Raw genomic sequence first — 27,325 nt, 5'->3', positions numbered from 1 at the left:
ATCTTGTACTTGAGTAAAAGTAGAAGTACTCAGATCTTGTACTTGAGTAAAAGTAGAAGTACTCAGATATTGTCCTTGAGTAAAAGTAGAAGTACTCAGATCTTGTACTTGAGTAAAAGTAGAAGTACTCAGATCTTGTACTTGGGTAAAGTAGAAGTACTCAGATCTAGTACTTTAGTGGAAGTACTCAGATCTTGTACTTTAGTGGAAGTACTCAGATCTTGTACTTTAGTGGAAGTACTCCAATCTTGTACTTGAGTAAAAGTAGAAGTACTCAGATCTTGTACTTGAGTAAAAGTAGAAGTACTCAGATCTTGTACTTGAGTAAAAGTAGAAGTACTCAGATCTTGTACTTGAGTAAAAGTAGAAGTAATCAGATCTTGTCCTTGGGTAAAAGTAGAAGTACTCAGATCTTGTACTTTAGTGGAAGTACTCAGATCTTGTACTTGAGTAAAAGTACTCAGATCTTGTACTTGAGTAAAAGTAGAAGTACTCCAATCTAGTTCTTGAGTAAAAGTAGAAGTACTCAGATCTTGTACTTGGGTAAAAGTACTCAGATCTTGTACTTGAGTATAAGTGGAAATACCAAGTAAAGTACAAGTACCACTACAGTAAATTGTACTGAAGTACTTGAGTACATGTACTTAGTTACTTCCCACCTCTGGTCAGCAGTGATTGGAGCCCTTAGAAAAGTACACAGATGGAGATACATGTTTTATTAGTTACTCTGGGGACCCTTTAGTCGGGGGGTGAATCACTCAGTTGAACATCAGTTGAAACCTGATCACGTGAATCAGGCCGAGGCTACCGGAGAATCATTTCATTGGTTTTACATTCTTTAAGGGGAAAGACATCACAACATAAAATAAGATCTTCTTGGGGGAACGTTGCAAACTAACTATCGATCATGTGTTGTTGGATCTCTGCTGTAAAAGCATCAGAAATCCTTCAAAGAGAACGCAATCATGAATATTGGATATTATTTACTTGTGATTTTTGCACAAAATCAATACAAACATGAACACGTCGTCCCAGCATCGAGCAGTTTGTACAGAACACCTCCGCCACATGGAGTCAAAACAGGAAATAACTCCACATCAACTCTCCACGTTTTTTACACGTCTAAAAAAACATCTCCGGGACGTCGTCGCCGTGCGGGAAAACTCGCCTTTCATGCCATAAATAAAAAGAGAAATCCTTCTCGCAGTCCAGTCTGCGTCTTCCTGTCGGACTGAGGAGGAACTGATGCAGCGTCTGAGGGACTTAAATAAAGTCCACATTCAGAGGAACTTTCTGATCCTTCTGGAGACTTTACTTGGAATAATAAATGCTCTTCATTTACCCACTTGTCTTCTTTGAAACAGAGACGTTTAACACCTGAAATAAATCCACAGGAAAGCCGTTGTAACTTAATATATATTATATTCTACACTAAGATGTTTCTATAATGGTTTTAGTGATTTCAGTTTTAAATAACACACTTCAAAACATGATAACTGGAAAGTACCCACGAGTCTCCGTCCCAAATGTCAATCAAATCCATGCCGTTTATCGTGAGTGTTGAGGGACATGAGACCGTGCTGGATTAGATTCAGTTATTTTATTTAACAACGTCGTTATCTTAACTATCACCTGAAGCAAACACAGTACATCCAGAGCCGTATAATAAGTCTCTCTATATGGCGCTGAGTACATCATTATATCTCCTCCCCAGCTCAAACAGTGTTTCTGCAGCAGGTTGGATGGGAGCGCTTGTTTTCCTCATCTTTACGTCCTTGAATTAATAATTAAAGCTCTGAAATTGACTTTTTTTTTAAACATGAACCCCCGAAATGGATCCATATCTTTACTGTAGAAGTGTCTGTGAAGTGTGGGGAAACAAAGTGAAGCGATACCTGGAAAACACCCTGTAACAAACAGTCAATTCAGGGCGTTCATTATTCCTCCTCAGTCAGTGTTCCTGCTCCTCTCTCTCCCCTGCTGCTTGTCCTGTGGAGGGGAGGAGGGAGCGCTTGTTTTCCTCCCTGCTCTACACGGCCTGCTGCTTGTCCTGAGGGGGGGTTGTTGTCTCCTCCTCGACCCCCCGCTCCTGGTTCCAGTCCTTCAGGCCCTCAGGCAGCGAGGTGTCCTCCTCGAAGCTGCCCGTCCCCTCCACAAACTCCTCGTAGGTGCACTTCTCCTCGAAGGGCCGCGGCCCCAGCAGCTCCAACATGTCCGCTTTGTCCAGAATCTCCCTCTGCAGGAGGCGCTGGCCCACCTGGGGGGGGGGGGGGGGGATGTTAATACAGGGACTAACAACACAGACAGGGGGGGGTGTGTGTGTGTGTGTGTGTGTGTGTGTGTGTGTGTGTCCTCACCAGCTCCACCAGCTCCCTCTTCTCAGTCACCAGCTCCAGAGTCCTCTGATAGGCTCTCTCTATCAGCTCTCTGACCTCAGAGTCGATGAGCTCTGCCGTGGCCTCGCTGTACGGCTTCTCCAGAACCATCTCCCCCTGCCTGGGGAGGTCGAAGGACACCTGGCCCACCCTGTCACTCATCCCAAACTGCACCACCTGGGGGGGGGGGGGGGGGGGGTAGTGATTGACAGTGTGAGTGAGTGGGAGGGTGAGAGTGTGTGGGAGTATATGTGTGTGTGTGTGTGTGTGTGTTACCTGAGCGTATGCAGACTGAGTGTGTGTGTGTGTGTGTGTGTGTGTGTGTGTGTGTGTGTGTGTGTGTTACCTGAGCATATGCAGACTGAGTGTGTGTGTGTGTGTGTGTGTGTGTGTGTGTGTGTTACCTGAGCGTATGCAGACTGTGTGTGTGTGTGTGTGTTACCTGAGCGTACGTAGACTGAGTGTGTGTGTGTGTGTGTGTGTTACCTGAGCGTACGTAGACTGAGTGTGTGTGTGTGTGTGTGTGTGTGTGTGTGTGTGTGTTACCTGAGCGTACGTAGACTGAGTGTGTGTGTGTGTGTGAGTGTGTGTGTGTGTGTGTGTGTGTGTGTGTGTGTGTGTGTGTGTGTGTGTGTGTGTGTGTGTGTGTGTGTGTGTGTGTGTGTGTGTGTGTGTGTTACCTGAGCGTACGCAGACTGAGTGTGTGTGTGTGTGTGTGTGTATGTGTATGTGTGTGTGTGTATGTGTGTGTTACCTGAGTGTACGTAGACTGAGTGTGTGTGTGTGTGTGTGTGTGTGTGTGTGTGTGTGTGTGTGTGTGTGTGTGTGTGTGTGTGTGTGTGTGTGTGTTACCTGAGCGTACGCAGACTGAGTGTGTGTGTGTGAGTGTGTGTATGTGTATGTGTGTGTGTGTATGTGTGTGTTACCTGAGTGTACGTAGACTGAGTGTGTGTGTGTGTGTGTGTGTGTGTGTGTGTGTGTGTGTGTGTGTTGTGTGTGTGTGTGTGTGTGTGTTTACCTGAGCGTACGCAGACTGAGTGTGTGTGTGTGAGTGTGTGTATGTGTATGTGTGTGTGTGTATGTGTGTGTTACCTGAGTGTACGTAGACTGAGTGTGTGTGTGTGTGTGTGTGTGTGTGTGTGTGTGTGTGTGTGTGTGTGTGTGTGTGTGTGTGTGTTACCTGAGCGTACGCAGACTGAGTGTGTGTGTGTGAGTGTGTGTATGTGTATGTGTGTGTGTGTATGTGTGTGTTACCTGAGTGTACGTAGACTGAGTGTGTGTGTGTGTGTGTGTGTGTGTGTGTGTGTGTGTGTGTGTGTGTGTGTGTGTGTGTGTGTGTGTTACCTGAGCGTACGCAGACTGAGTGTGTGTGTGTGAGTGTGTGTATGTGTATGTGTGTGTGTGTATGTGTGTGTTACCTGAGTGTACGTAGACTGAGTGTGAGTGTGTGTGTGTGTGTGTGTGTGTGTGTGTGTGTGTGTGTGTGTGTGTGTGTGTGTGTGTGTGTGTGTTACCTGAGCGTACGCAGACTGAGTGACCTTCTTCAGGTCGTCCTGAGCTCCTGTCGTGATCCTCCCGAAGAACACGTGCTCAGCGACTCTCCCTCCCAGCATCATGCACATCCTGTCGAACAGCTGCTCCTTGCTGTACAGGTACTGCTCTCTGGGCAGGTACTGAGCGTAGCCCAGACCCTTCCCCCGCGGGATGATCGACACCTAAACACACACACACACACACACATTTTACTTAACTAAATATCCCTTACACACACAACCGTGTTCCTCCACATGATATGATGTGTCGTTTAAAGAGCTACGTTACAGGCAATATATGTACACAACAATACACATGCAAGAGCCCCGGACATTATTGTTATTAATATTAATATACTTTTTTATTTTATTTATTAAAAGATTTGTATTTTGTACTATTATCTTTATTGGGTTTTTTTAATAAAAGCTCTGGGTTGCATCTTTGCTTTAAGATGCCATTTGATTATTCCTATTAACATTTATTTAACTATATTATTATTATTATCAATTAGTATTATTGTTTTTATTAATACATGTATTTATTTAATTGTCTTATTTATTCATTTCACTTTTATTGTATTTTATCATCATCATATATATTTGTTTATTTAACATTTTAGTTAAAAAAAATTTGATTTTACAATTACTTTTAATTAAAAACACAGTTTTGAGTAAACCTGTACTTTTAGAGTTTTTTTTATTAATAATATTTAACACAAATACTTGCATTTATCCTAATAAAACAGAAAGACATTTTCATACAGACCATTAAATGACATTTTGTGACGTCAGGACGCTCAGAGGAGCTGGGTTTTAAAACACATGATGCAAAGATATATTAGGGTTAGTATTTATTTCTGTATTAGTATTTAAAGTATTTAGCTAAACTGTACAAATACAGCAGGTACTTTTCCAAATCTAGAAGCATTTTCAACATTAATGAAACATGTTTGACATAATTATGTTGAGTAAAAATGAGACGTACAGTTTTTATAGCAGGCCAACAAATATATATAATTAATGGCGCGTTTCCACTACAGCCCGCAGCCCGGTTTAAGAGGGCTGTGACGTCAGCGGCCCGTCTTTGGTTGCGTTTCCACTTGGCCTAGTACCGGCCGGCGGGTCCTAATTCACAGTTTTTCTGGCCTCATAAAATCGCGGGTCTAGGGCCAGAGACAACGAGGCTGAGTCGGGCTGAGTATGCTAAACTAGAGAGAGAATCACTGGCAAGGGGGCAACAACTACAACAAGATGGACATATTTGACCGTGATTTAATTGTAATACACGTTTCAAAATGATGCCGAAGTAACAACATACTAATACCGGTTAGTAAAAACCATGAATTAATGCTTTGTCAAGTCTGCAGACAGACGGCAGGCGAAAAACCTTTTAAAATGCGTGTTTTCTAAATGGAGATTGGCTAAGCTAACGCAGTATATGCTCCGACCGTCCACACTCACAACAACGGCCTATACAGACATAAATAAAGCAGCGACTGTATTCGCCATGACACAGGCAGTCTGTGGTTTGTACTTGTTTAACTTTTGTCTAGTTTCTGAACAGATATGAGGAGCTGTGAGCTCTGAGTGCTAACAGCTAACGGCTGTGTTGTTTTTCTGGGGTCCTCTGAAGATCACGTCACGGCTCCGCCTACACTGCGTTACTATAGATACTACCCCAGTTCCTAAACTGTAATGGAAATGCGCCATAAAGTGAGCCAGTCCTAACGAGGCCCAGCCATACCGAGCGGGGCCGAGCGAGGCCGTGTAGTGGAAATGCGCCATAAGAGTCCATTTTGTCCAAGCAGAGGTTTAAAATGTGCAGCGTTATCTCAGCTAAATGATGTCTTCTTGGAAGGGCAGTATTTTAGATATGACACATCAACATGCAGCCAAAACCTCCACTATATATTGAGGATATTGAAGGATGGGTCGTGAGAGAAGGAACAAGGTCTGGATACAAGCGGCTGAAATAGATTTTTCTCTGGAGGGTGACCCGGTTTTGGTAGATGATGGATAACAGCGTACCTTCAGTAGTATGTTGTAAAGATATATTCGGGTTAATATTGATTTATTTATTAGTATTTAAAGATATTGAGCGTACCTTCAGCAGGGGGTCTGCGTGCTCCAGGAACCAGCCCACGATGGCGTGCCCCGCCTCGTGAAACGCCACCGTCTTCTTCTCCGTCGGCTGCAGGACCTGCGTCTTCTTCTCCAGACCTGAACACACACACAATTAAAACAATACAAAAATTAAAGAAAATAACAAGATATGAATATAAGATAATAATGCTAATTTATATTAAAAAGGGTTAGGGACATGTTTTATAGCTAAAGGCGCTTCAGACGCGAATAACTCAATAACAACTAAATTAAAAAAATAAGTGACTTTTCTTTTAATTGCAAATGTTTGATTAATTGTGCAGCACTATTAAAAATAACAATTATAAAAAGGAATTATATATATTATGAGTGTCTGACCTCCGATGACGCGGTCGATGGCCTGCTCGAAGTGTTTCCCGCTCACCGACTTGTTCAGATGTCGAGCAGCGATCAGCGCCGCCTCGTTGCAGACGTTAGCGATGTCGGCTCCTGGAGGGAAACATCAAACATTCATCAGATCAGAATCTTTTTTTTTTTTTTTTTAAATCACGTTTATTTATTCATCATCATTTTAGATAAGCTTTCATATTATAATGTTGTGGCAATTCAGCACTCACAACAGGAAAGAATGAAACAGAGAGGAATCAATACATCACAGATATAGTTGATCAATTATTATTTCGTTGTCCAACAATCAATAATAATGAGGAAACATTACCTTTGCTCTCAAGCAGTCATACAGTAATGCTCCAACGAGTACAACAATCACACCGGCACATATAGCGACTGTAATGAACACACACATCATGTTCTCCCTCTAATCCTTACATTTAGCGAGCACACCAACCTCAATGTTTAACGCACGAACATTGTCAGGTCTCCTAAACTTGGATATGTTCCAGATGTCGAAAGGTCATTATCTCATGACGTCTTTTAGGAGTAATTAACTAACAAAGATTTAACTTTATTATAATCTAAATATAGCCTCTTTGTACTTCCTCGGACCTTGGCGTCAGCCCACTTATGGCGCGTTTCCACTACAGCGCGGAGCACGGTTTAAGAGGGCTGTGACGTCAGCGGCCCGTCTTTGGTCGCGTTTCCACTTGGCCTAGTACCGGCCGGCGGGTCCTAATTCACAGTTTTTCTGGCCTCATAAAATCGTGGGGCCAGGGCCGAGACAACGAGGCTGAGTCGGGCTGAGTATGCTAAACTAGAGAGAGCGTCGCTGGCAAGGGGGCTACAACTACAACAAGATGGACATATTTGACCGTGATTTAATTGTAATACACGTTTCAAAATGATGAAGTAACAACATACTGATACCGGTTAGTAAAAACCATGAATTAATGCTTTGTCAAGTCTGCAGACAGACGGCAGGCGAAGAACCTTTTAAAATGCGTGTTTTCTGAATGGAGATTGGCTAAGCTAACGCAGTATATGCTCCGACCGTCCACACTCACAACAACGGCCTATACAGACATAAATAAAGCAGCGACTGTATTCGCCATGACACAGGCAGTCTGTGGTGTGTACTTGTTTAACTTTTGTCTAGTTTCTGAACAGATATGAGGAGCTGTGAGCTCTGAGTGCTAACAGCTAACGGCTGATGTTGTTTTTCTGGGGTTCTCATTGAAGATCACGTCACGGCTCCGCCTACACTGCGTTACTATAGATACTGCCCCAGTTCCTAAACTGTAATGGAAATGCGCCATAAAGTGAGCCAGTCCTAACGAGGCCCAGCCATACCGAGCGGGGCCGAGCGAGGCCGTGTAGTGGAAACGCGCCATTAATGTGAATAATTAGCAAAAAGACGACTAGCCTCTTGGCTCTGGAAACTGTAATTCAATAACATACCTAGTTACTATGACTAGGTCCAAGATTGATACAACAATAACAATTGTGCATTTTATGAGAAAAGACATTTCTAACATAGTTAGAGCATACCATAAGGTTTATTTTCAGATATGGAGGGAAGTCAGATTTGACCTGTGAGGACCGTGAGAGATCAAATCCAAGATGGCCGCCAGTCTCTCGGGTCAAATGTTCAAACACGCTTAATTTTGGAACCAAACTTATTTGTGCCTTTCATTGCGTGCAGCAAGAAGGAGAGCAAACATGTTGTTGCATGATTTAGATTTAATCATCTCTTAATTTGTGCTTCTAAACTAAAAATAATGTTTCTGTCCATTTTATTGACAATTTTAACTTTTTCTGGGATCGCAGACATCTTTTTAAGGCAGATGGAGTTTGCCTGAACAAGTCAGGAGTGAAATTGTTTATCTCTAACATATTCAACTGCCTGCATCAGCAATCTGTTCCCTCTGCCAAGGACAAGCGGCAAGAGGAATCAAAACAGGAGAAAGACACAACACATCGCGCAGAAAACCCTGAAGAAGTATCACTGCACGCCTGAGGAATGTTCTGATTATGGGAGACCTATGACACAAATGGAGGAGTCTCCACTGCCCGTCACCCCCCCCTGTCAACGCCTTTGAGGATACTCTTCATTCATCCCCCAGCTCTCTCTACTCTCCGCTCACCCTTTCACCCTCGCCCTCCCCCCTGGAGTTCGATGACCGCATGAAGGCGATATGCAGGGTTGGCAGCATGTCCTTTACCCCCGCCCCTCAACGACGCCCACCAAAATCACCGAAGACAAGCCTACGTCAACCACCTCCCCCCCCTGGCAGCATGTCCTTTACCCCCGCCCTTCCACAACGCCCACCAAAATCACCGAAGCAGAGACGCGCACCATCTCCCCCGTCTTCATCACCGTGCCTACGTCAACCACCTCCCCTCCCTTCAAGAAAGCATCTGCAGTCTCCGAAGCCTGATAAGGATGTGTGTGTACAAAACGCAACAAACTTTTTCTGATACGTGCTGGGTCCAGGCTCAAGGGCATATGGCACTCTCAACTCTTTCCAGCACATGCCGGGGCCCTGCCTGCCAGTAACTTTGCCGATATCTGTGTTGATAGGTAATAGATTAAGAGCGGTGAATCAGCTTAGAAACAGGAAGTGCTCAAACGTTTGTATGAGGTTATCAAATTTAGCAGTGATTCCATGTCAGCCACAGCTTGTCACAACATTTTTTAATGATAGGGTATTCAAGGTTCTTTATTGTCAATCTGACATAGCTACAGAGTAATTATGCAGTTGAAAATCTTATGTCACAGGCTTCTCCAACAATGCAACATAATAACATAACATAATAACAATAAGAGCAAGAGCAATACAAAAATAATAATAGTTATAAAAATGAAATAAAGTTATGATGTGGAATAGTGCAGTATGAGTCTATATACAAGTTATTGGAATGATATATATATATTAGGTATTAGATACATACTACTGAGTAGCAGTTGAATGTTTGAAGTTGTTTCAACAGTTCAATTTTTTAACAGTCTCACTGCCCGCGGGAAGAAACTGTCTCCGAATCTTCTTGTCCTTGCCAGGATGCTGCGGTAACGTCTGCCAGACGGCAACAGAAAGAACAGTTTGTGGCTGGGGTGATGGGGGTCTTTGATAATCCGTAGTGATTTCTTCCTGAGCCGCTGGGAGTACAGGTCCTCCATTAACAAACTTAAACTAGCTTTATTAAATGTCAGGTCTTTGGCAGGAAAAACATTTTTAATCAATGATTTTATCACTGAGCACAATCTCGATTTTATGTTTTTAACGGAAACTTGGATTGAACAAAATAACAGTGCAGCTGTTCTTATCGAATCAACCCCTCCCAACTTTAGTTTTATGAGTCAGGAAAGACTGCATAAGAAAGGGGGTGGAGTTGCTATTTTGTTCAATGATTCCATTCAAAGCAGGAAGACATCTTATGGGGACTTTGCTTCTTTTGAATATGTGGCCCTTCAGCTGAAATGCTCCTCTCGAGCTCTGTTCCTAAATATCTATAGACCACCCAAATACTGTGCAAGCTTTTTTGATGATTTTACTGAACTGCTGTCTATAGTGTGTATTGACTTTGACCGTCTAGTCATCGTTGGTGATTTTAACATCCATGTTGACAACCCCCAGGACAGAGGGGCTAAAGAACTGTTTTGTGTTCTTGATAACTATGGACTGACTCAGCATGTGGCGGAGCCCACGCACAATAAGGGGCACACTCTGGACTTAATTATCTCAAAGGGTCTGAATATCTCAAAGGTTGTGGTGACTGATGTTGCACTCTCTGATCATTCCTTTGAGAGCTCTTTCTGTTCACAAAAATGTTCAGAAAGAGGTAACCACAAAGCGATATTTAACAGAAAATACTAGGGAAATGTTTACTCATAATTTTTCATCCACACTCTCCCCTGCTAACATCTCAGTAAATGAGCTAGTAGATCATTTTAATTCAAAAATTAAAAATGTTATAGATACCATTGCTCCAACTACGGTAAAGGAAGTGATTGGCAAGAAAATATCTCCATGGAGAAAGGCCATGACCGTGAGAACAGAAAAAAGAGAGTGTTGAAAAGCTGAACGTAGGTGGCGAAAAACAAATCTCCAGGTTCACTTTGAAATCTATAAAGAGAGACTTGGCTTTTATAATTTGGAATTGAAAAACGCACGACAGTCTTTCTTCTCTGACATCATTACCAAAAACAAAAACAACGCACGTGCCTTGTTTGCTACCGTCGACAGACTAACTAACCCCCCAGTGTCAGTAGCCTCTGAATTTCTATCCACCAGGGCGTGCAATGATTTTGCCTCCTTCTTCACTGACAAAATTCAGAAAATTAGACAAGCAGTCAGTGCCTCTGCATCAGGTACAGCAAATGTGTTGTCCCTATGTCCACCTAATATCAATTCAAACACCATGACACAATTCCATCAGATTAATGGTAAAAACTTAGAGGACATTATTCAACTTCTGAAATCCTCCTCCTGCTGCCTTGATATTATTCCAACAGGATTTTTCAAAGATGTTTTTCCTTGCATGGCCTCAGATCTACTTCATATAGTAAACACATCTCTTCACTCAGGTATTTTTCCAGCGGCCCTGAAAACTGCAGTCATTAAACCGCTCTTAAAAAAGAATAATCTAGATGCTTCAGTAATGAACAATTACAGGCCAATATCAAACCTGCCATTTCTAGGTAAAATCATTGAAAAAGTTGTATTTCAACAGTTGAGTAACTTCTTGCATTTAAATAACTGTTTGGATGTGTTCCAGTCAGGATTTCGTCCAAACCACAGCACTGAGACTGCTCTTGTAAAGGTCTTCAATGACATCCACTTAAACACAGACAGTGGCAGAACTTCAGTGTTAGTATTATTAGATCTCAGTGCTGCGTTTGACACTGTTGACCACAACATATTACTAGACCGACTAGAAAACTGGGTGGGACTTTCGGCAACAGTTCTAAATTGGTTTGAGTCCTACTTAAAGGACAGAAAAAACTTTGTTTCTATAGGTAAATACACATCTGAGTTGACAAATATGACATGTGGGGTACCTCAAGGCTCCATCTTGGGGCCTCTTCTCTTTAACATCTACATGCTACCACTGGCTCAGATAATGAAAAACAACAAAAGAAGTTACCATAGCTATGCGGATGACACACAAATTTACGTAACAATTTCACCAGGAGATTATGCTCCAATTCAAACACTGAGTAAGTGCATTGAACAAATCAATGACTGGATGTGTCAGAACTTTCTCCAATTAAACAAAGATAAAACTGAGGTAATGGTTTTTGGAGCCAAGGCAGAACGTATAAAAGTTAGCGCTGAGCTTCAGTCTGCAATGTTCAAAACAACAGATGAAGCCAGAAATCTAGGTGTAGTCATGGACTCTGACCTGAGTTTCAACAGTCACATTAAAACAGTTACTAAATCAGCCCACTATCACCTAAAGAACATATCTAGGATTAAAAGACTAATGTCATAGCAGGATTTGGAAAAACTTGTCCATGCTTTTATCTTCAGTAAACTCGACTACTGCAATGGTGTCTTTACAGGTCTCACTAAAAAATCTATTAGAAAGCTGCAGCTGATTCAGAACGCCGCTGCTCGAGTCCTCACTAACACTAAGAAAGTGGATCACATCACTCCTGTTCTGAAGTCCTTACACTGGCTTCCTGTGTGTCAAAGAATAGATTTCAAAATATTGTTGCTGGTTTATAAAGCTTTGAATGGTTTAGGCCCAAAATACATGTCTGACCTCCTGCTAAATTATGAACCATCCAGAACCCTCAGGTCTTCAGGGACTGGTCAGCTCTCTGTCCCCAGAGTCAGAACTAAACATGGAGAAGCAGCATTCAGTTATTATGCTCCAAATATCTGGAACAAACTCCCAGAAACCTGCAGGTCCGCTGCAACTCTTACTACTTTTAAATCCAGGCTGAAGACTTATCTTTTTGCCGCTGCTTTTAATTGATATATTCACATCTTAAACTGCACTGTAACTTTTAACTTTTATCCATGTATTTTTTCTTTTAATGTTTATTTTATTATCTTTTCTTTTTAATGACTGATTTTAAATGCCATTTTCATAATGTCTTCCATTTTTGTAAAGCACTTTGAATTGCCTTGTGTTGAAAGGTGCTATATAAATAAACTTGCCTTGCCTTGCCTTGCCTTTAGTTTATTTGGGAATTTTGACAAGGATTACATCAATATTCCTTCAATTAATGTTGACTCCACTAATAGATTAATACTATAAAATGAGTGTGGCTCAATGTTCATTTGCACCTGTGCACAAATCCCGACTTTAAACACTATGAAGACAAATGCAAATTAAAGAAACTGTGCATAATTTCAAATTCAACATTATGGATGTGATTTTCTCTCAGATAATTCAGGACGCATAAAGTTAATTTTAGCATCCTGAGGTTAAAACAGATTGACTGCACCGTAATAACAGTTTTCTTACTTATTAACCTTCTTTAACTGTGTTTAAGTTTGCACCAAGTACACCAAGACACATTCCTCGTGTGTGCAAGTTACTTGGCGATATTTCCAATTTAAAACAAACGTACCGGTGAATCCCGGCGTGGCGGCGGCCATCTTCCTGGCGAGGTTGTCTTTGTCCATAGTGGGGTCCGTCTTGATGGGCCTCAGGTGAACTTTAAAGATGGACGCCCTGCCCTTAATGTCTGGAGGACCTGAGAGGAGACGGGAGAAAAAAACAAGCTTCAGGAAAATATAAAAGGGGAAAAGAACATGTCCGAGTACAGAGCCTTGCGGGACGCCATGACTACATTTTGGCGTGAATTGAGGATTCTTTGTTTACACATTACTGAGATTGCTCTTATAGTAGGACTCAAAACAGCTCAGAGTGGTTCCTTTATTTGAAGAAAAATGTATAATTTAAATGTATAATTGTGTTGGACTCACCGATATAGATCTGCCTGTCGAAGCGTCCCGGTCTCATCAGAGCCGGATCCAGGACGTCGGGTCTGTTGGTTCCTGCGAGGACGACCACGTTAGTCGACGTGTTGAACCCTGCAGAGAAAAACAGAACAACTAAGTCAAGCTCTAAAACATTGTTGTTGCTTTATAACACAAATTGGAGAGGCTAAATATGAAGACAACATCTTAGGAGTGCTTTAAAAGGTCACCTGTCATGCTATTTTTAGGCAATAGCATAGGTCTCAGATATATAAAAAATATAAAAAACATGTCTATGAAGTGTTTTGCTCAAAATACCAAACAGATCACCCATTCTAGCCATGCCTCATATCCCTCTATTTCACTTCCTGTTTCAAAAGTGCTGATTTGGGGTATAAAGCTTTGAAAACAATTTTTTTTTTTATAAAAAAAATTAAAAGGTAGGTGTCTGAGCTCATGCGGGACCCGGCAGCTACCGTATTAACTAAATACTGCCGTGATGAAACGCCATATCATGAATTATTTCTGAAACAGTATGGAGCTCAAAGGCTTTCTCTCTTGCCGGTTATACCACAAGGTGAGTTCCTTTTTATTTCCTGCTTCTTCACACACATGCTCTCCAGTACAGGTTAGCTCTGAGTGTTAGCGATGCTAATGTAAACACCGACCATATTACGTCCAAAACAGTCGGGCATTGTTTCTGATAGCAACGTTTCTGATAGTGCCGTGGGTCCACATTTCAGATATTACGTCATATCGGACGCAAATCTGGATCAGCTCCGTTGTACCCCCGTTTTTAGAGATTTGGGTACGGAGGAAAAGAGAGAGGGTTTTATTTTCTGACGCTGCGTGAGTTCCCCGACACACCGGGGACACATATTGATGAATAAAAGACATCAAAAAGTGACTTTTGCATGATAGGAGACCTTTAATAAAATGTAAATAATCCCCGGGTGAAGTTTATTTTCTTTAATTTATATTGTATGGAAAACATTTTGTTTTATTTTTACGTGTATGGAAAAAATAAGTAGATTTAAAAAAAGTGAATAAAACCGATAAAAAAAGTCAGTTAGTACTCTACCTGTCTTTAAAGGTGGGGTAGGTAAGTTTGGAGAAACCGGCTCGAGATCACTAGAATTTGAAAATACACAACCGGAGAAAATCTGCCACTTCCTTACAGAGCCCCTCCTCCAACACACACGAACGCGCACATGACCAATGAGGGCACGAGATAAGTTTGTGCACAGATGGAAGGCTGACAGGCAGGTAGGCCATCCAGTTATTTTAGCCGGGCCGGCTCAGATGATTGGTCGTGCTTTTTACAGTACCACAGCTTCCACAGATGATATTTCTTTATGGATTTTTTGTCAAAGCACTTCAGATATTCATTGCTATCGGGATGTTAAGAGCATTCCATGGAATATAACAAAAAGTGTATTTCGAGCCGGTTTCTCAAACTTACCTACCCCACCTTTAAAGTAACTGCTGTAATGTTCACACAGCAGTCAAATAAAAAAACATATAAATATATCTTAAACATTTGAATTTAAAATGTCCTTTAAAAGGCGTTATTAGTAGGGATGGCTATCGTTAAGGTTTTAACAGTACTACTACTTGTATTAATACCGCTTATCGATCCGGTCCTTTAACGGTACTCTTATCGGTTCTTTTGGAGAAAAAATGAGGTAAACTAACAAAACTAATTGTGAACAAAACTAACATTGCTTTTTATTTGATTCAAAAGAAATAACAAATCGTATTAAATAATGTGATGACAGAACTGTAAACAGAATAGCTGAAACTTTAAAAAGAAAAATAACTCAGTTCCCTCTAATCATTAACCCATGTTTGTATCATTGAGTTAGCTCCGTGTGTCGCTGCTAGCATACATAACACCTGACGTGGAAACGTTACTCGTGGATGGGGCTACAGAGCAACTAGAAAGACCGTCGAAAACGGTGCATTCCTCCGTCTGGATGTGGAGCACTTTTGCTAAATGTTTAGACAAATTGCTCGTGTTACCGCCCTGACATGCTAAACTCTTATTGCACTTTAGGCAACAAGCATTGTCCACATCGAGACGGGTAAAGTTTAACCACACCTCGGAGCGCGTTCTCTCCGCCATCTCCTCCGTGTGTGTGTGTTGCCCCGCCCCCTCGCACACAGACGGGGGAGAGAGATCTCTCATCTGGATTGGAATGAACGAAAATACTAAAAATAATCATAGACGCATTTTGCAGTCTTTTTGCGTATTAGAAACGGAGTTGGCGACACTGAAACTGCAATATAATGTTTGTGTAGCAATAACACAGATGACATATCTTTTAGATATCTCCAGTACCGATAAAAAGACCGATAACGTCAGAGCTTAACGGTACCACGGTCTTTAATAATTCAGCCCCGGGGCTCGGTCCCTAGTGTTGTTCGTACCGTCCATCTCCACCAGCAGCTGGTTCAGAGTGTTCTCCTGCTCACTCTGACCCCCAAAGTTTCCCCCCCCCCTCTTCCTGCCCACGGCGTCGATCTCATCGATGAAGAGGATGCAGGGCGCGTTCTTCCTCGCCATCGCGAACATGTCCCTCACCTGCAGACGAGGAAACACAAAAGATTAAATCACTTTCTTTGAAGAGAAGAGTGGAAACATCCTGAAGCTGAAAATAATGTCGGCATTATGTTTGATTATTTAAAGCTAAAGTAAATAATAATATATATATGAATAAGATATATGAAAGTGCGGGTAAATAAATGTCCAGTGATGAGACGGTTATAACATGGTTCTTCCTGAGCTCACCCTGGCCGGCCCGACGCCCACGAACATCTCCAGGAACTCTGACCCGTTGACGGTGATGAACGGGACGTTGGCCTCTCCGGCCGTGGCTTTAGCGAGGAGAGTCTTCCCCGTCCCCGGAGGCCCCGACAGAACGGCACCCTGGGAACAAAATATATTATAATATAAAATAAAATATCACAGGACCAGACATTTAACAACGAGACACACATGTTAACAATAAACTACATTTGTAACCACCTTTTGATGTGCCGAACCTCTTAGCTGTGTGTGTGTGTGTGTGTGTGTGTGTGTGTGTGTGTGTGTGTGTGTTTCTACATGTGCACCTTTGGTATATTTGCCCCCAGGTCCTGGTGTGTGTCCCTGTGTGTGTGTGTGTGTGTGTGTGTGTGTGTGTGTGTGTGTGTGTGTGTGTGTGTGTGTGTGTGTGTCTGTGTGTGTGTGTGTGTCTGTGTGTGTCTGTGTGTGTGTGTGTGTCTGTGTCTGTGTCCGTGTGTGTGTGTGTGTCTGTGTCTGTGTCCGTGTGTGTGTGCGCCTTGGGTATATTTGCCCCCAGGTCCTGGTATGTGTGTCCCTGTGTGTGTGTGTGTGTGTGTGTGTGTGTGTGTGTGTGTGAGTGTGTGTGTCCCTGTGAGTGTGAGTGTGAGTGTGAGTGAGTGTGTGTGTGTCCCTGTGTCCGTGTTTGTGTGTCTGTGTGTGTGTGTGTGTGTACCTTGGGTATCTTTGCCCCCAGGTCCTGGTACTGCTGAGGGTTCTTCAGGAAGTTGACGAACTCGAGGATCTCCAGCTTGGCTTCCTCGCAGCCGGCCACGTCTTTGAACTTCACGTCGATGTTGTCCTTCATCATTTTGGCCGGGGACTCGCTCATGCTGAAGGGCCCCCCCCTGCCCCCGCCGGCCCCCCCCCCCCATGGGGCCCCGGCGCAGTGTGTACAGCATGATGGTGACGAGCAGCAGCGTGGGGACGATGCTCAGCAGGAAGGAGCTGGAAAACAGAGGAGGAGGAGGGATGTTGTTGTTCTTTTATTAGATGTTTACATTTTGGATTGTTTATTTCTTATAAATTGTTATTGTACAATGCCTTGTCTTTATCAATAAAGTACTTCTTCTGTAATATCAGGGAACACTGGTCTTTAACTAAATCCCCGTGTTCCCTTTGGAGAGCACTTGTGGATGTGTGTCTTTGCAGACCATTCACATGCACTAAAACCTTTAGAACACACTAGAGGGGAATACTTGTTTCATACATTAGTTTGTATGCATGCTTCTTAGTTAACATGAAGCTGTCTTTGGCTCTTTTTCTGCTGTAACAAAATGTAAATGTCCCCTCTGTGGGACGAATAAAGGTTTTCTGAAGCTGCTTTTACACGGGAACGTTTGCGTTTATGCACAGTGTGCGCTTTCAAAAAAGTCTTTCGTTCACATGCATTCGTTTCATTTAACGTGTCTGTTCAAACGAGACCGCTGGAAACGCTGTAGTACATATGCCGGGACTGTAAGTGGCGCTGTAACTTCCACCACAAAATACACCAAAAGCAGCGAAGAAGACCCCGGAGCAGCCCGGAGCAATGTTGCCATGGCTACCCTTCTGTTTACGCCCCGCGGTGGATTTAGCAACATGTAGTAGTTAATTTAATTCTCCATGTCCACTTGTTGCTGATGGTTGTGGTAGAGGAGCTGTAGATTTTGCACTAACATCTGTAGCATGGTCAGTAGCAGTAGCACTAGCAGTAGCTACTGACAGTAGCTACTGCTAGTGCTACTGGCCATGCTACAGCAGTGAGCAGCAGAGGCGGGGAGAGGCGGGGCTATCGTTATTTTTTCAGGAAATATTCGTATAGAGGCGATTACACGGAGCCGGTTGACCCCCCAGAGAGTTTCGTTTGCAAATCTATCCACCTTGGGACCCGTTATCGTTTGTGGGGTCCGTTTGTTACGGCCTCGTGTAAATAATAGGGCTATACGCAAGAGAAACTATGCAGATACAAGCCGTTTCGTTCTCGTGTAAACGTGGCCTGATTCTGATCACAAAAGGCAGAATAGGGCCTCTTTAATGTACCGATGTATCAACGTAGCTAATCGGCTATTTTTGGTACAGCCCTCTGAAAGAGTACACGTGTTTTTAGCGTGTTGACTCACCCGTCTTTTTTGAATGGGTCAAGATATGGTCTGTGGTTAACACAAGCTGAAGAGACTTTAACCTGTTGAGCCCTGAGCCTGTTTTTCAGGTCTCAGGCTCGAAAATGACATGCCCAGAACAAATGACTATAACTTCACTTCTAAAAGGGTTAAATTAATAATCTTTTTTCTCAAAGCAATGATAAACCTGTGAGTTGGATGTAGAAAAGTCAGAATCAATATAGATGTTTTTATTTTAAAGTAAATTCAGATTGAACATGGTAGTGTCCGTCCAAAGAAAAAACATTACTTATAGTGAAAACTACCCTTGGATGATGGGTTAGTAGACTAAAAGCTTTAGGAATCCAAACTACAACATATAATAAGTACCCTGTATCAAGATTGATGCAAAACAAGTGACATTTGACCTTTTTAGAGAGATTTAGCAAAAATAAACCACTTCTGGGGTCATTTGGGTGGATTTTCCATATCTCTGGCCCCCCTCGGTCGATTTTGATGATTGACACCTCTTGTGAACCGTTAGAGCCAATAGAATTGAGGGGGAAGTTCCTAAAATCCACCTACACGTTACCCATTGGTGAATGAGTGATGCGCAGCCAGCATGCCCAAAACCGAAAGCTATGTTACGCTCTGAAAACTGAAAACTAGGCTTATTGCCATAAATATGATGATGGATTATCAGTAATCATTTCAAAGTGACACAGAGACATTGGATTAACCTTCAGCAGCGTGTATATGTGTTTTAATGCCATTGAACACAACCTTTGATCAGAAAACAGCAAAGGTAAGACGTATTTAGCGTTTTGGCCCCGTAAAGTGAAGTTGTGTGTTGTCTTTGCTTGCTTTCGCTGCCGTGAGTTTTGTGATGATACTTATACCATTGGAATCTGTGGAATCTCAGCTTTCATCTGATATCTAGTTTGTGCAGATCCGATGAAGTATAAAATATTTCTACCGTGAGTTCTGTGCTAAGTGCTTTAGCATTTTTTCGCTTAGTGCTAATTCAGAGGCTCGGCGTTAGACTTGTGTTTTGTTTCGGTAAACATTTTTCACATCGTCAGTTAGCTGAGTTTCTTCCCGTTAGGTGGGTATGACACGTTAATAAGTTGTTAAATGTTAAGAAGCCCTCAGACGCTGTTTCTTGCAAGATGTTGCCGGCAGGATAACGTATTGTTCTACGACATATAATACGTCAGTAAATACCCCACTAAATACGGAGGTTGCTAACCAGCGTCTAAATGAGTAGAATAAATGTCATCACGCCCAACATTAGCCACTTTTAGCTTAGCGGTGGGGACGAATAAAGGTAGAATACAAAAGGCAGAATAGGGCCTCTTTAATGTACCGATGTATCAACGTAGTTAATCAGCTTCTTTGGTACAGCCCAATGAAAGAGTACACGTGTTTTTAGCGTGTTGACTCACCCGTCGCTCTCCGTGCTGTAGACGACGGACGGGCGGTGCGACGGCTCCAGGTTCAGCTCCATCTGCGCCGCCTCCAGGTTCCTCTCAAACGTGTCCACGCTCCCTATGTTGAACCACACGTAGCTCTGCAGGTCACATGACATATATCACACATTTTAGAAAAGACGTATTGAGAATAAAGTCCTATCAGAATACCGTTATTCGTCCCACAGAGGGGAAATGTACATTGTTACAGCAGAAAAAGAGCCAGCTTAATGTTAAAAAAACACATCCTGTAACAGTTCTGAGGATTTAGCAGCTATCTTATTTATATATTATATATATTTATATAAAAATGTATACTGCATTGTTGTTATTATTTTTCTAATATAAAAGTATATTCAAGAGTAATAAATAACATCCACAGAATGACAAAATGAGCTTTTTGTTGGTTCTATTATCAGCATGTTAACATTACATACAGTATGGATAGCATAATAAAGTAAAGATTAACCCAAAATATACTGAATTTCATCAAAGAAATGCTGGCTTTATACGGTACAACTCACCGCATCGGTGTCGGCCCCCGGCGCCAGGATGACTCGGACATATTGTTTGTTGACGACCTCTAACCGCTCCACCTGCACAGAAAAAAACCATTTAGTCAATGATTTATTTTTTGAATGGGTCAAAATAAGGTCTGTGGTTAACACGAGCTGAAGAGCTTTTAACGATTTTTATTCTACGACATCAAATACGTCAGTAAATAAATACCCCACTGGTGAATTTAAATATGGCGGATGCTAACAAGTGTCTAAATGAGACGACTAAACGTCATCACGCCCAACATTAGCCACCTTTAGCCTAGCGGTGGTGACGTGAAGTCATGTGACCGTGCTGTAGTTCCTTTATAGCCCAACATTAGCCACCTTTAGCTTAGCGGTGGTGACGTGAAGTCATGTGACCGTGCTGTAGTTCCTTTATAGCCCAACATTAGCCACCTTTAGCTTAGCGGTGGTGACTTGAAGTCATGTGACCGTGCTGTAGTTCCTTTATAGCCCAACATTAGCCACCTTTAGCCTAGCGGTGGTGACGTGAAGTCATGTGACCGTGCTGTAGTTCCTTTATAGCCCAACATTAGCCACCTTTAGCTTAGCGGTGGTGACGTGAAGTCATGTGACCGTGCTGTAGTTCCTTTATAGCCCAACATTAGCCACCTTTAGCTTAGCGGTGGTGACGTGAAGTCATGTGACCGTGCTGTAGTTCCTTTATAGCCCAACATTAGCCTCCTTTAGCTTAGCGGTGGTGACGTGAAGTCATGTGACCGTGCTGTAGTTCCTTTATAGCCCAACATTAGCCGCCTTTAGCTTAGCGGTGGTGACGTGAAGTCATGTGACCGTGCTGTAGTTCCTTTATAGCCCAACATTAGCCACCTTTAGCTTAGCGGTGGTGACGTGAAGTCATGTGACCGTGCTGTAGTTCCTTTATAGCCCAACATTAGCCTCCTTTAGCTTAGCGGTGGTGACGTGAAGTCATGTGACCGTGCTGTAGTTCCTTTATAGCCCAACATTAGCCACCTTTAGCTTAGCGGTGGTGACGTGAAGTCATGTGACCGTGCTGTATTTCCTTTATAGCCCAACATTAGCCTTTAGCTTAGCGGTGGTGATGTGAAGTCATGTGACCGTGCTGTAGTTCCTTTATAGCCCAACATTAGCCTCCTTTAGCTTAGCGGTGGTGATGTGAAGTCATGTGACCGTGCTGTAGTTCCTTTATAGCCCAACATTAGCCACCTTTAGCTTAGCGGTGGTGACGTGAAGTCATGTGACCGTGCTGTAGTTCCTTTATAGCCCAACATTAGCCACCTTTAGCTTAGCGGTGGTGACGTGAAGTCATGTGACCGTGCTGTAGTTCCTTTATATCTCAACATTAGCCACCTTTAGCTTAGCGGTGGTGACGTGAAGTCATGTGACCGTGCTGTAGTTCCTTTATAGCCCAACATTAGCCACCTTTAGCTTAGCGGTGGTGACGTGAAGTCATGTGACCGTGCTGTAGTTCCTTTATAGCCCAACATTAGCCACCTTAGCTTAGCGGGGGTGACGTGAAGTCATGTGACCGTGCTGTAGTTCCTTTATAGCCCAACATTAGCCACCTTTAGCTTAGCGGTGGTGACGTGAAGTCATGTGACCGTGCTGTAGTTCCTTTATAGCCCAACATTAGCCACCTTTAGCTTAGCGGTGGTGACGTGAAGTCATGTGACCGTGCTGTAGTTCCTTTATAGCCCAACATTAGCCACCTTTAGCTTAGTGGTGGTGAAGTCATGTGACCGTGCTGTAGTTCCTTTATAGCCTTTAACGTTAGCTTGTTACTTCTAAAATCATAAAGTGGTGTTGATATGTGGAGATTATCCTGCTGAACTAAACGTGTAAGTATGATAAACGTTTGTTTGACACCAGGGGGATGCTGCCTTCAGGGTCCAACACAGAAATACATCATCTCTGCTCACCATTCCTCGGACCACGTAGCGGTGGATGAAGTCCTTCCAGCTGATCTCTTTCCCCGTGTCTCTGAAGTAATAATACAGCAGAGCGGAGCTGACCCCCGCCACGGCGATCGCAATGTACCGGAAATCCTTCTCATCCCAGGGGAAGTCGCCCTGAAGAGCCAGAGACACACAGGTTACTCAGTTATATTTATTTGTTTTACTCTAAGCATAAATGGGAATTTATTTTAGAAGTTTGACGAACCTTTTGTAGTCGGCTCGACCAGTCATTCCCTCCTTTCTTCCCTCCACCTGATGACCTTCCTCCTCCTCCTGTCGCTCCTCCTTTTCCATCTGAAACACACACATGATTCTTAAACGAACAAACCAGCTTTTTCATTACAGTGTCAGTCATGCTCAGATACCACGTTTTGTTCTGCCATCAACCTGCTTTATAACAGCTGTACGAACCATAAATAAACTGATTTGTTTCAGATTGAACTGCAATGAAATAACCAAATGATGATGCTGATCAGTAAAAAGTCCTAATTCAACTTTTAAAATGCTTGGACTTTGGATCCGCTGCACTCAAGTTAACGCTGTGCTCCAGACTTAATGTGATCTTAAATTGGCATAAAAACATCAGAATGATATTGTTGTTAAAACACATCTCAACATTGACACACACATTTCTTAAACTAGACCATTTTAACAAGAAAAATAAAGCTTTTTTTTATGAATTAATGTTGACATTGCATGTGACAGCGGTGCAGAATACATGTCTTTGCATTGGGCATGAACACACCATTTCACCAAGGTTTAAACCTGCATCTGAAATATATTTAAAGACTCAACTGACTGTAACCTCAGCAGGAGAGGACTCTTTAAAGTAGAGACACTACATACTGATATACACCTGAACATCAGCAGGAGAGGACTCTTTAAAGTAGAGACACTACATACTGATATACACCTGAACATCAGCAGGAGAGGACTCTTTAAAGTAGAGACACTACAAACTGATATACACCTGAACATCAGCAGGAGAGGACTCTTTAAAGTAGAGACACTACAAACTGATATACACCTGAACATCAGCAGGAGAGGACTCTTTAAAGTAGAGACACTACAAACTGATATACACCTGAAAATGTATATGATGCATAATATAGTAGTTTTTATTTGTCTTACTTGTTAACATGGATTTGTGAGGTTCTTGTAAAAGGGTTAGGGTTGCATATTTTAGTGTGCAGTAAACTTCTCCTTATAATATGTTAGCTGCCTTAACTGTAAATGTCCCCGCTGTGGGACTAATAAAGGATTTCTGATTCTGATTTCTGTCCTACTTCCCCTGAACCCACCTGCCACTGGATGAGCAGAATGATATCATCTGTATTGCTGAAAACACACACGACTCTCACCTTTAGGTTCAGTGGAGTACAGTCGTCTCTGAAGGGTCTGGAATCTGCGACATGACAGGAAGTTAGCTGGTGTCCGACTGATGTTCTGAAGAAAAACACAATCCCTGTCAGTACACAGAAACACACCAACCTGAGAAAAGTCTAATTCATATGCCTTGGAAGGACAGGCTCACTTAATGCTGCGTTTCCATTACAGTTTAGGTGCCGTTTACACGAGGAGAAAACTGCTTGTATCTGCATAGTTTCTCTTGCGTATAGCCCTATTATTTACACGAGGCCGATAGAAACTGACCCCACAAACGATAACGGGTCCCAAGGTGGATAGATTTGCAAACGAAACGCTCTGGGGGGTCAAAGGAGTCCGTGTAATCACCTCTATACGAATATTTCCTGAAAAAATAGTGATAGCCCCGCCTCTCCCCGCCTCTCCTGCTCACTGCTGTATCAACTATCAAAAATAGCTGTGTTAATTAAACGCACAAGGGGTTCTTGAATGAAATAATATTATAAAAGGCAAACCAGAATTGTTAACGCCCAATATACTCCTTAAACAAAATAAACAGAGTCAGATTTCATGCATTGATCCATTATATTGACAATTTTCCAGCCAAACAACACAAACAAAATTAAAAAGTCCGCTCTGCGATACACCAAAATTGTCTTTACTGCCTAATCCAGGCCATTATTGTTCACGAGGACCGGCGTGTCCCAGAGGAGCGATCTCACCCGGTGTTTGTAGAGAATATCTCTCTTTCTGAGCGCGTCCTCTCCACGGAGACGTGCTTCTTGGTCGGTCGATGCAATATTCACAGATTCGGTTTCTTTCAGTTAACTTCCCCGTTGCATTTATCCATATATTTACATGCGGAGGAAATGACTATATCCCGCTGAATACCAGCAATCGCCACACACACTTCCTCCTGTCAGTAGCTACTGCTAGTGCTACTGCTACTGACCATGCTACAGATATTAGTGCAAAATCTACAGCTCCTCTACCACAACCATCAGCAACAAGTGGACATGGAGAATTACATGAACTACTACATGTTGCTAAATACACCGCGAGGCATAAACAGAAGGGTAGCCATGGCAACATTGCTGCGGGGCTGCTCTTCTTCGCTGCTTTTGGTGTATTTTGGCGGAAGTTACAGCGCCACTTACAGTCCTGGCATATGTACTACAGCGTTTCCAGCGGTCTCGTTTGAACAGACACGTTAAATGAAACGAATGCATGTGAACGGAGGACTTTTTTGAATACGCATACTGTGCATAAACGCAAACGTTCCCGTGTGAAGGAGGCCTTAGTAGCTGGGGTAGTAACTATAGTAACGCAGTGTAGGCGGCGTCATCTTCAATGCGAAACACAAAACCAACATCAGCCGTTAGCTGTTAGCACTCAGAGCTCACAGCTCCTCATATCTGTTCAGAAACTAGACAAAAGTTAAACAAGTACAAACCACAGACTGTCTATGTCATGGTGAATACAGTCGCTGCTTTATTTATGTCTGTATAGGCCGTTGTTGTGAGTGTGGACGGTCGGAGCATATACTGCGTTAGCTTAGCCAATCTCCATTTAGACAACACGCATTTTAAAAGGTGTTTCGCCTGCCGTCTGTCTGCAGACTTGTCAAAGCATTAATTCATGGTTTTTACTAACCGGTATCAGTATGTTGTTACTTCGGCATCATTTTGAAACGTGTATTACAATTAAATCACGGTCAAATATGTCCATCTTGTTGTAGTTCTAGCCGCCTAGCCAGCAATTCTCTCACTAGTTTAGCATACTCAGCCCGACTCAGCCCGGTTGTTGGCCCGGAAAGAACCTGACTCTAAGCACATTGTACAAAGTGGTAGTAATGATTTTATGATTGGTTGTATCTGTCATTAGGTAGGTTAGTTCAGAAGTCAGTAATAACACAAACAGACTGAGGCTATAACAGCAGGACAGTGGAGGGTTTGTTATCTAAAAATGAAGTGAGGTTAATGTTGTCAGCAGAGGTGTGAGAAGTATTACATATTAATATAGCTAATTTCCGACAGGAGAAGACACATATAGGATACATAACCTAGATATTAAGACAAATCAACGCTTAAATTCTAATCTTTCTTATTTTTTTTATTGTTGTATGTCCTTTATAACTAGGTTGCATTGTTGGAGGAGCTTGGGACTTTAGTTTGTCATTGCCATTTCTACACTGTAGCTGTGAATATGACTTTAAAGCCTTTACATCTTGAATCTGGGGATGAAATGAAGACAATTGAGTCACTGGGATAGGATACATAATCTAGATAATAGGACGAATGAACGCTTTTCTAGCTAACTTCCAACAGGAGAATACACATATAGGATAAATAATCTAGATATTTAGACAAATTAACACTTAGGTTTTTATCTAGATAACTTCCAACAGGAGATTGAGTCACTGAGATAGGATACATTATCTAGATATTAAGTCAAATGGATGCTTACATCTTGAATCTGGGGATGAAATGTGGATACCATCGACGGCTCCATTGCCACTCACATCCGTAACCTTGGCATCATCCTCGACCCCCACCCTCAAAAACGCTTTCTTCCATTTAAAGACCATCGCCCGCATCAGACCCTCCCTCTCATCGACCGCTGCTGAAACTCTGATCCATGCCTTCATAACATCCCGACTGGATTACTGCAACAGCATACTTTTTGGATCACCTGCATTCATACTAAAAAAACTACTTCAATATGTCCAAAACTCAGCTGCCCGCTTGCTCACCTCCACCCGACGCTCCGACCACATCACCCCTATCCTCCATGACCTCCACTGGCTCCCCATCAAACACCGCATTGACTTTAAAATATTACTTTTCACTTTCAAAGCCCTCAACAACCTTGCCCCCCCCTACCTCTGTGACCTCATCCAACGACACACCCCCACCCGTGGCCTGAAGTCTGCTGACCCTAACCTACTGTCTGCAGCCCATCAGGACAAAGCTCCGGACCTGGGGTGACAGAGCCTTCGCAGCAGCCTCCCCCTCACTCTGGATCTCCCTCCCCAGCCCCGTCAGATCCGCCAAACAATCCCTCAAAACTCACCTTTTCACTCTTGCCTTCAACTCCTAATCCACTAACCCCTCGCCCTTATTCCACCTAGCTTAGCACTTTTGTTGTTATTTGTGTTGTACTTGCTTGTAAACGCTTTGAGCACCAGGAAAAGCGCTTTATAAATGCAATATTATTATTAGATATTAGGGCAAATGAACGCTAACGTTTTAACCTAGCTAACTTCCAACAGGAGCACACACATAAAGGATACAACATCTACCTACATATTAAGACAAATCAACGTTTAAGAGGAGATGAAATACTGATAGTTAGGTCACTGTTTAGATCCGTTCATTCCTCCAGGATCGTCCACCTTCACCTACCGTCGCAGCGGAGCTCCTGTATCCGGAGAAGAGCCGTCCAGAGAGCACCGCAGACAGCCGAGCCCGGGCTCCTCCTGCCCGGAAGAGAGGCAGGGAGGCCGTGGAGAGAAGCCTCAGCAGCTGGGACATCCTGCCAGAGCACCGAGTGCACTTTTTATAACCAAAAAACAACGATTCTTGGTCTAATTTCGCTCCGTGAACTCCATCGAGTTGAAGTGTTATTGAATAAGAGCGAGTAATGTCAACGAGAGGATGATGTAAAGCCCCTCTGAGGCGAACTCGCGAACGCCTGTCGGAAAATATCCTAAAAATAAATATATGTATACATTTGAAAACCTATATAAGTC

The 27,325-nt window shown here is 42.7% G+C and overlaps 1 protein-coding gene across 1 annotated transcript; it reads right to left on the bottom strand.

The window, feature by feature from the left end:
- Nucleotides 1-701: 701 nt before the first annotated feature.
- si:ch1073-174d20.2 (AFG3-like protein 1) lies at nucleotides 702-27,221 on the bottom strand. The gene is given in 17 exon segments (XM_034126905.1): nucleotides 702-2,257; nucleotides 2,358-2,552; nucleotides 3,890-4,090; nucleotides 6,012-6,127; nucleotides 6,389-6,499; nucleotides 12,990-13,115; nucleotides 13,348-13,455; nucleotides 15,772-15,925; nucleotides 16,133-16,270; nucleotides 16,842-17,034; nucleotides 17,036-17,113; nucleotides 19,692-19,816; nucleotides 20,240-20,311; nucleotides 22,174-22,323; nucleotides 22,415-22,503; nucleotides 23,571-23,655; nucleotides 26,979-27,221. Coding segments are annotated over 17 exon segments (2,298 nt in total). The 5' UTR covers nucleotides 27,108-27,221; the 3' UTR covers nucleotides 702-2,029.
- Nucleotides 27,222-27,325: the final 104 nt, after the last annotated feature.

Source organism: Trematomus bernacchii, unplaced genomic scaffold (genome assembly GCF_902827165.1).
Source record: "Trematomus bernacchii unplaced genomic scaffold, fTreBer1.1, whole genome shotgun sequence".
Classification (NCBI taxonomy): domain Eukaryota; kingdom Metazoa; phylum Chordata; class Actinopteri; order Perciformes; family Nototheniidae; genus Trematomus; species Trematomus bernacchii.
This window is presented reverse-complemented; position numbering and strand designations above follow the sequence as displayed.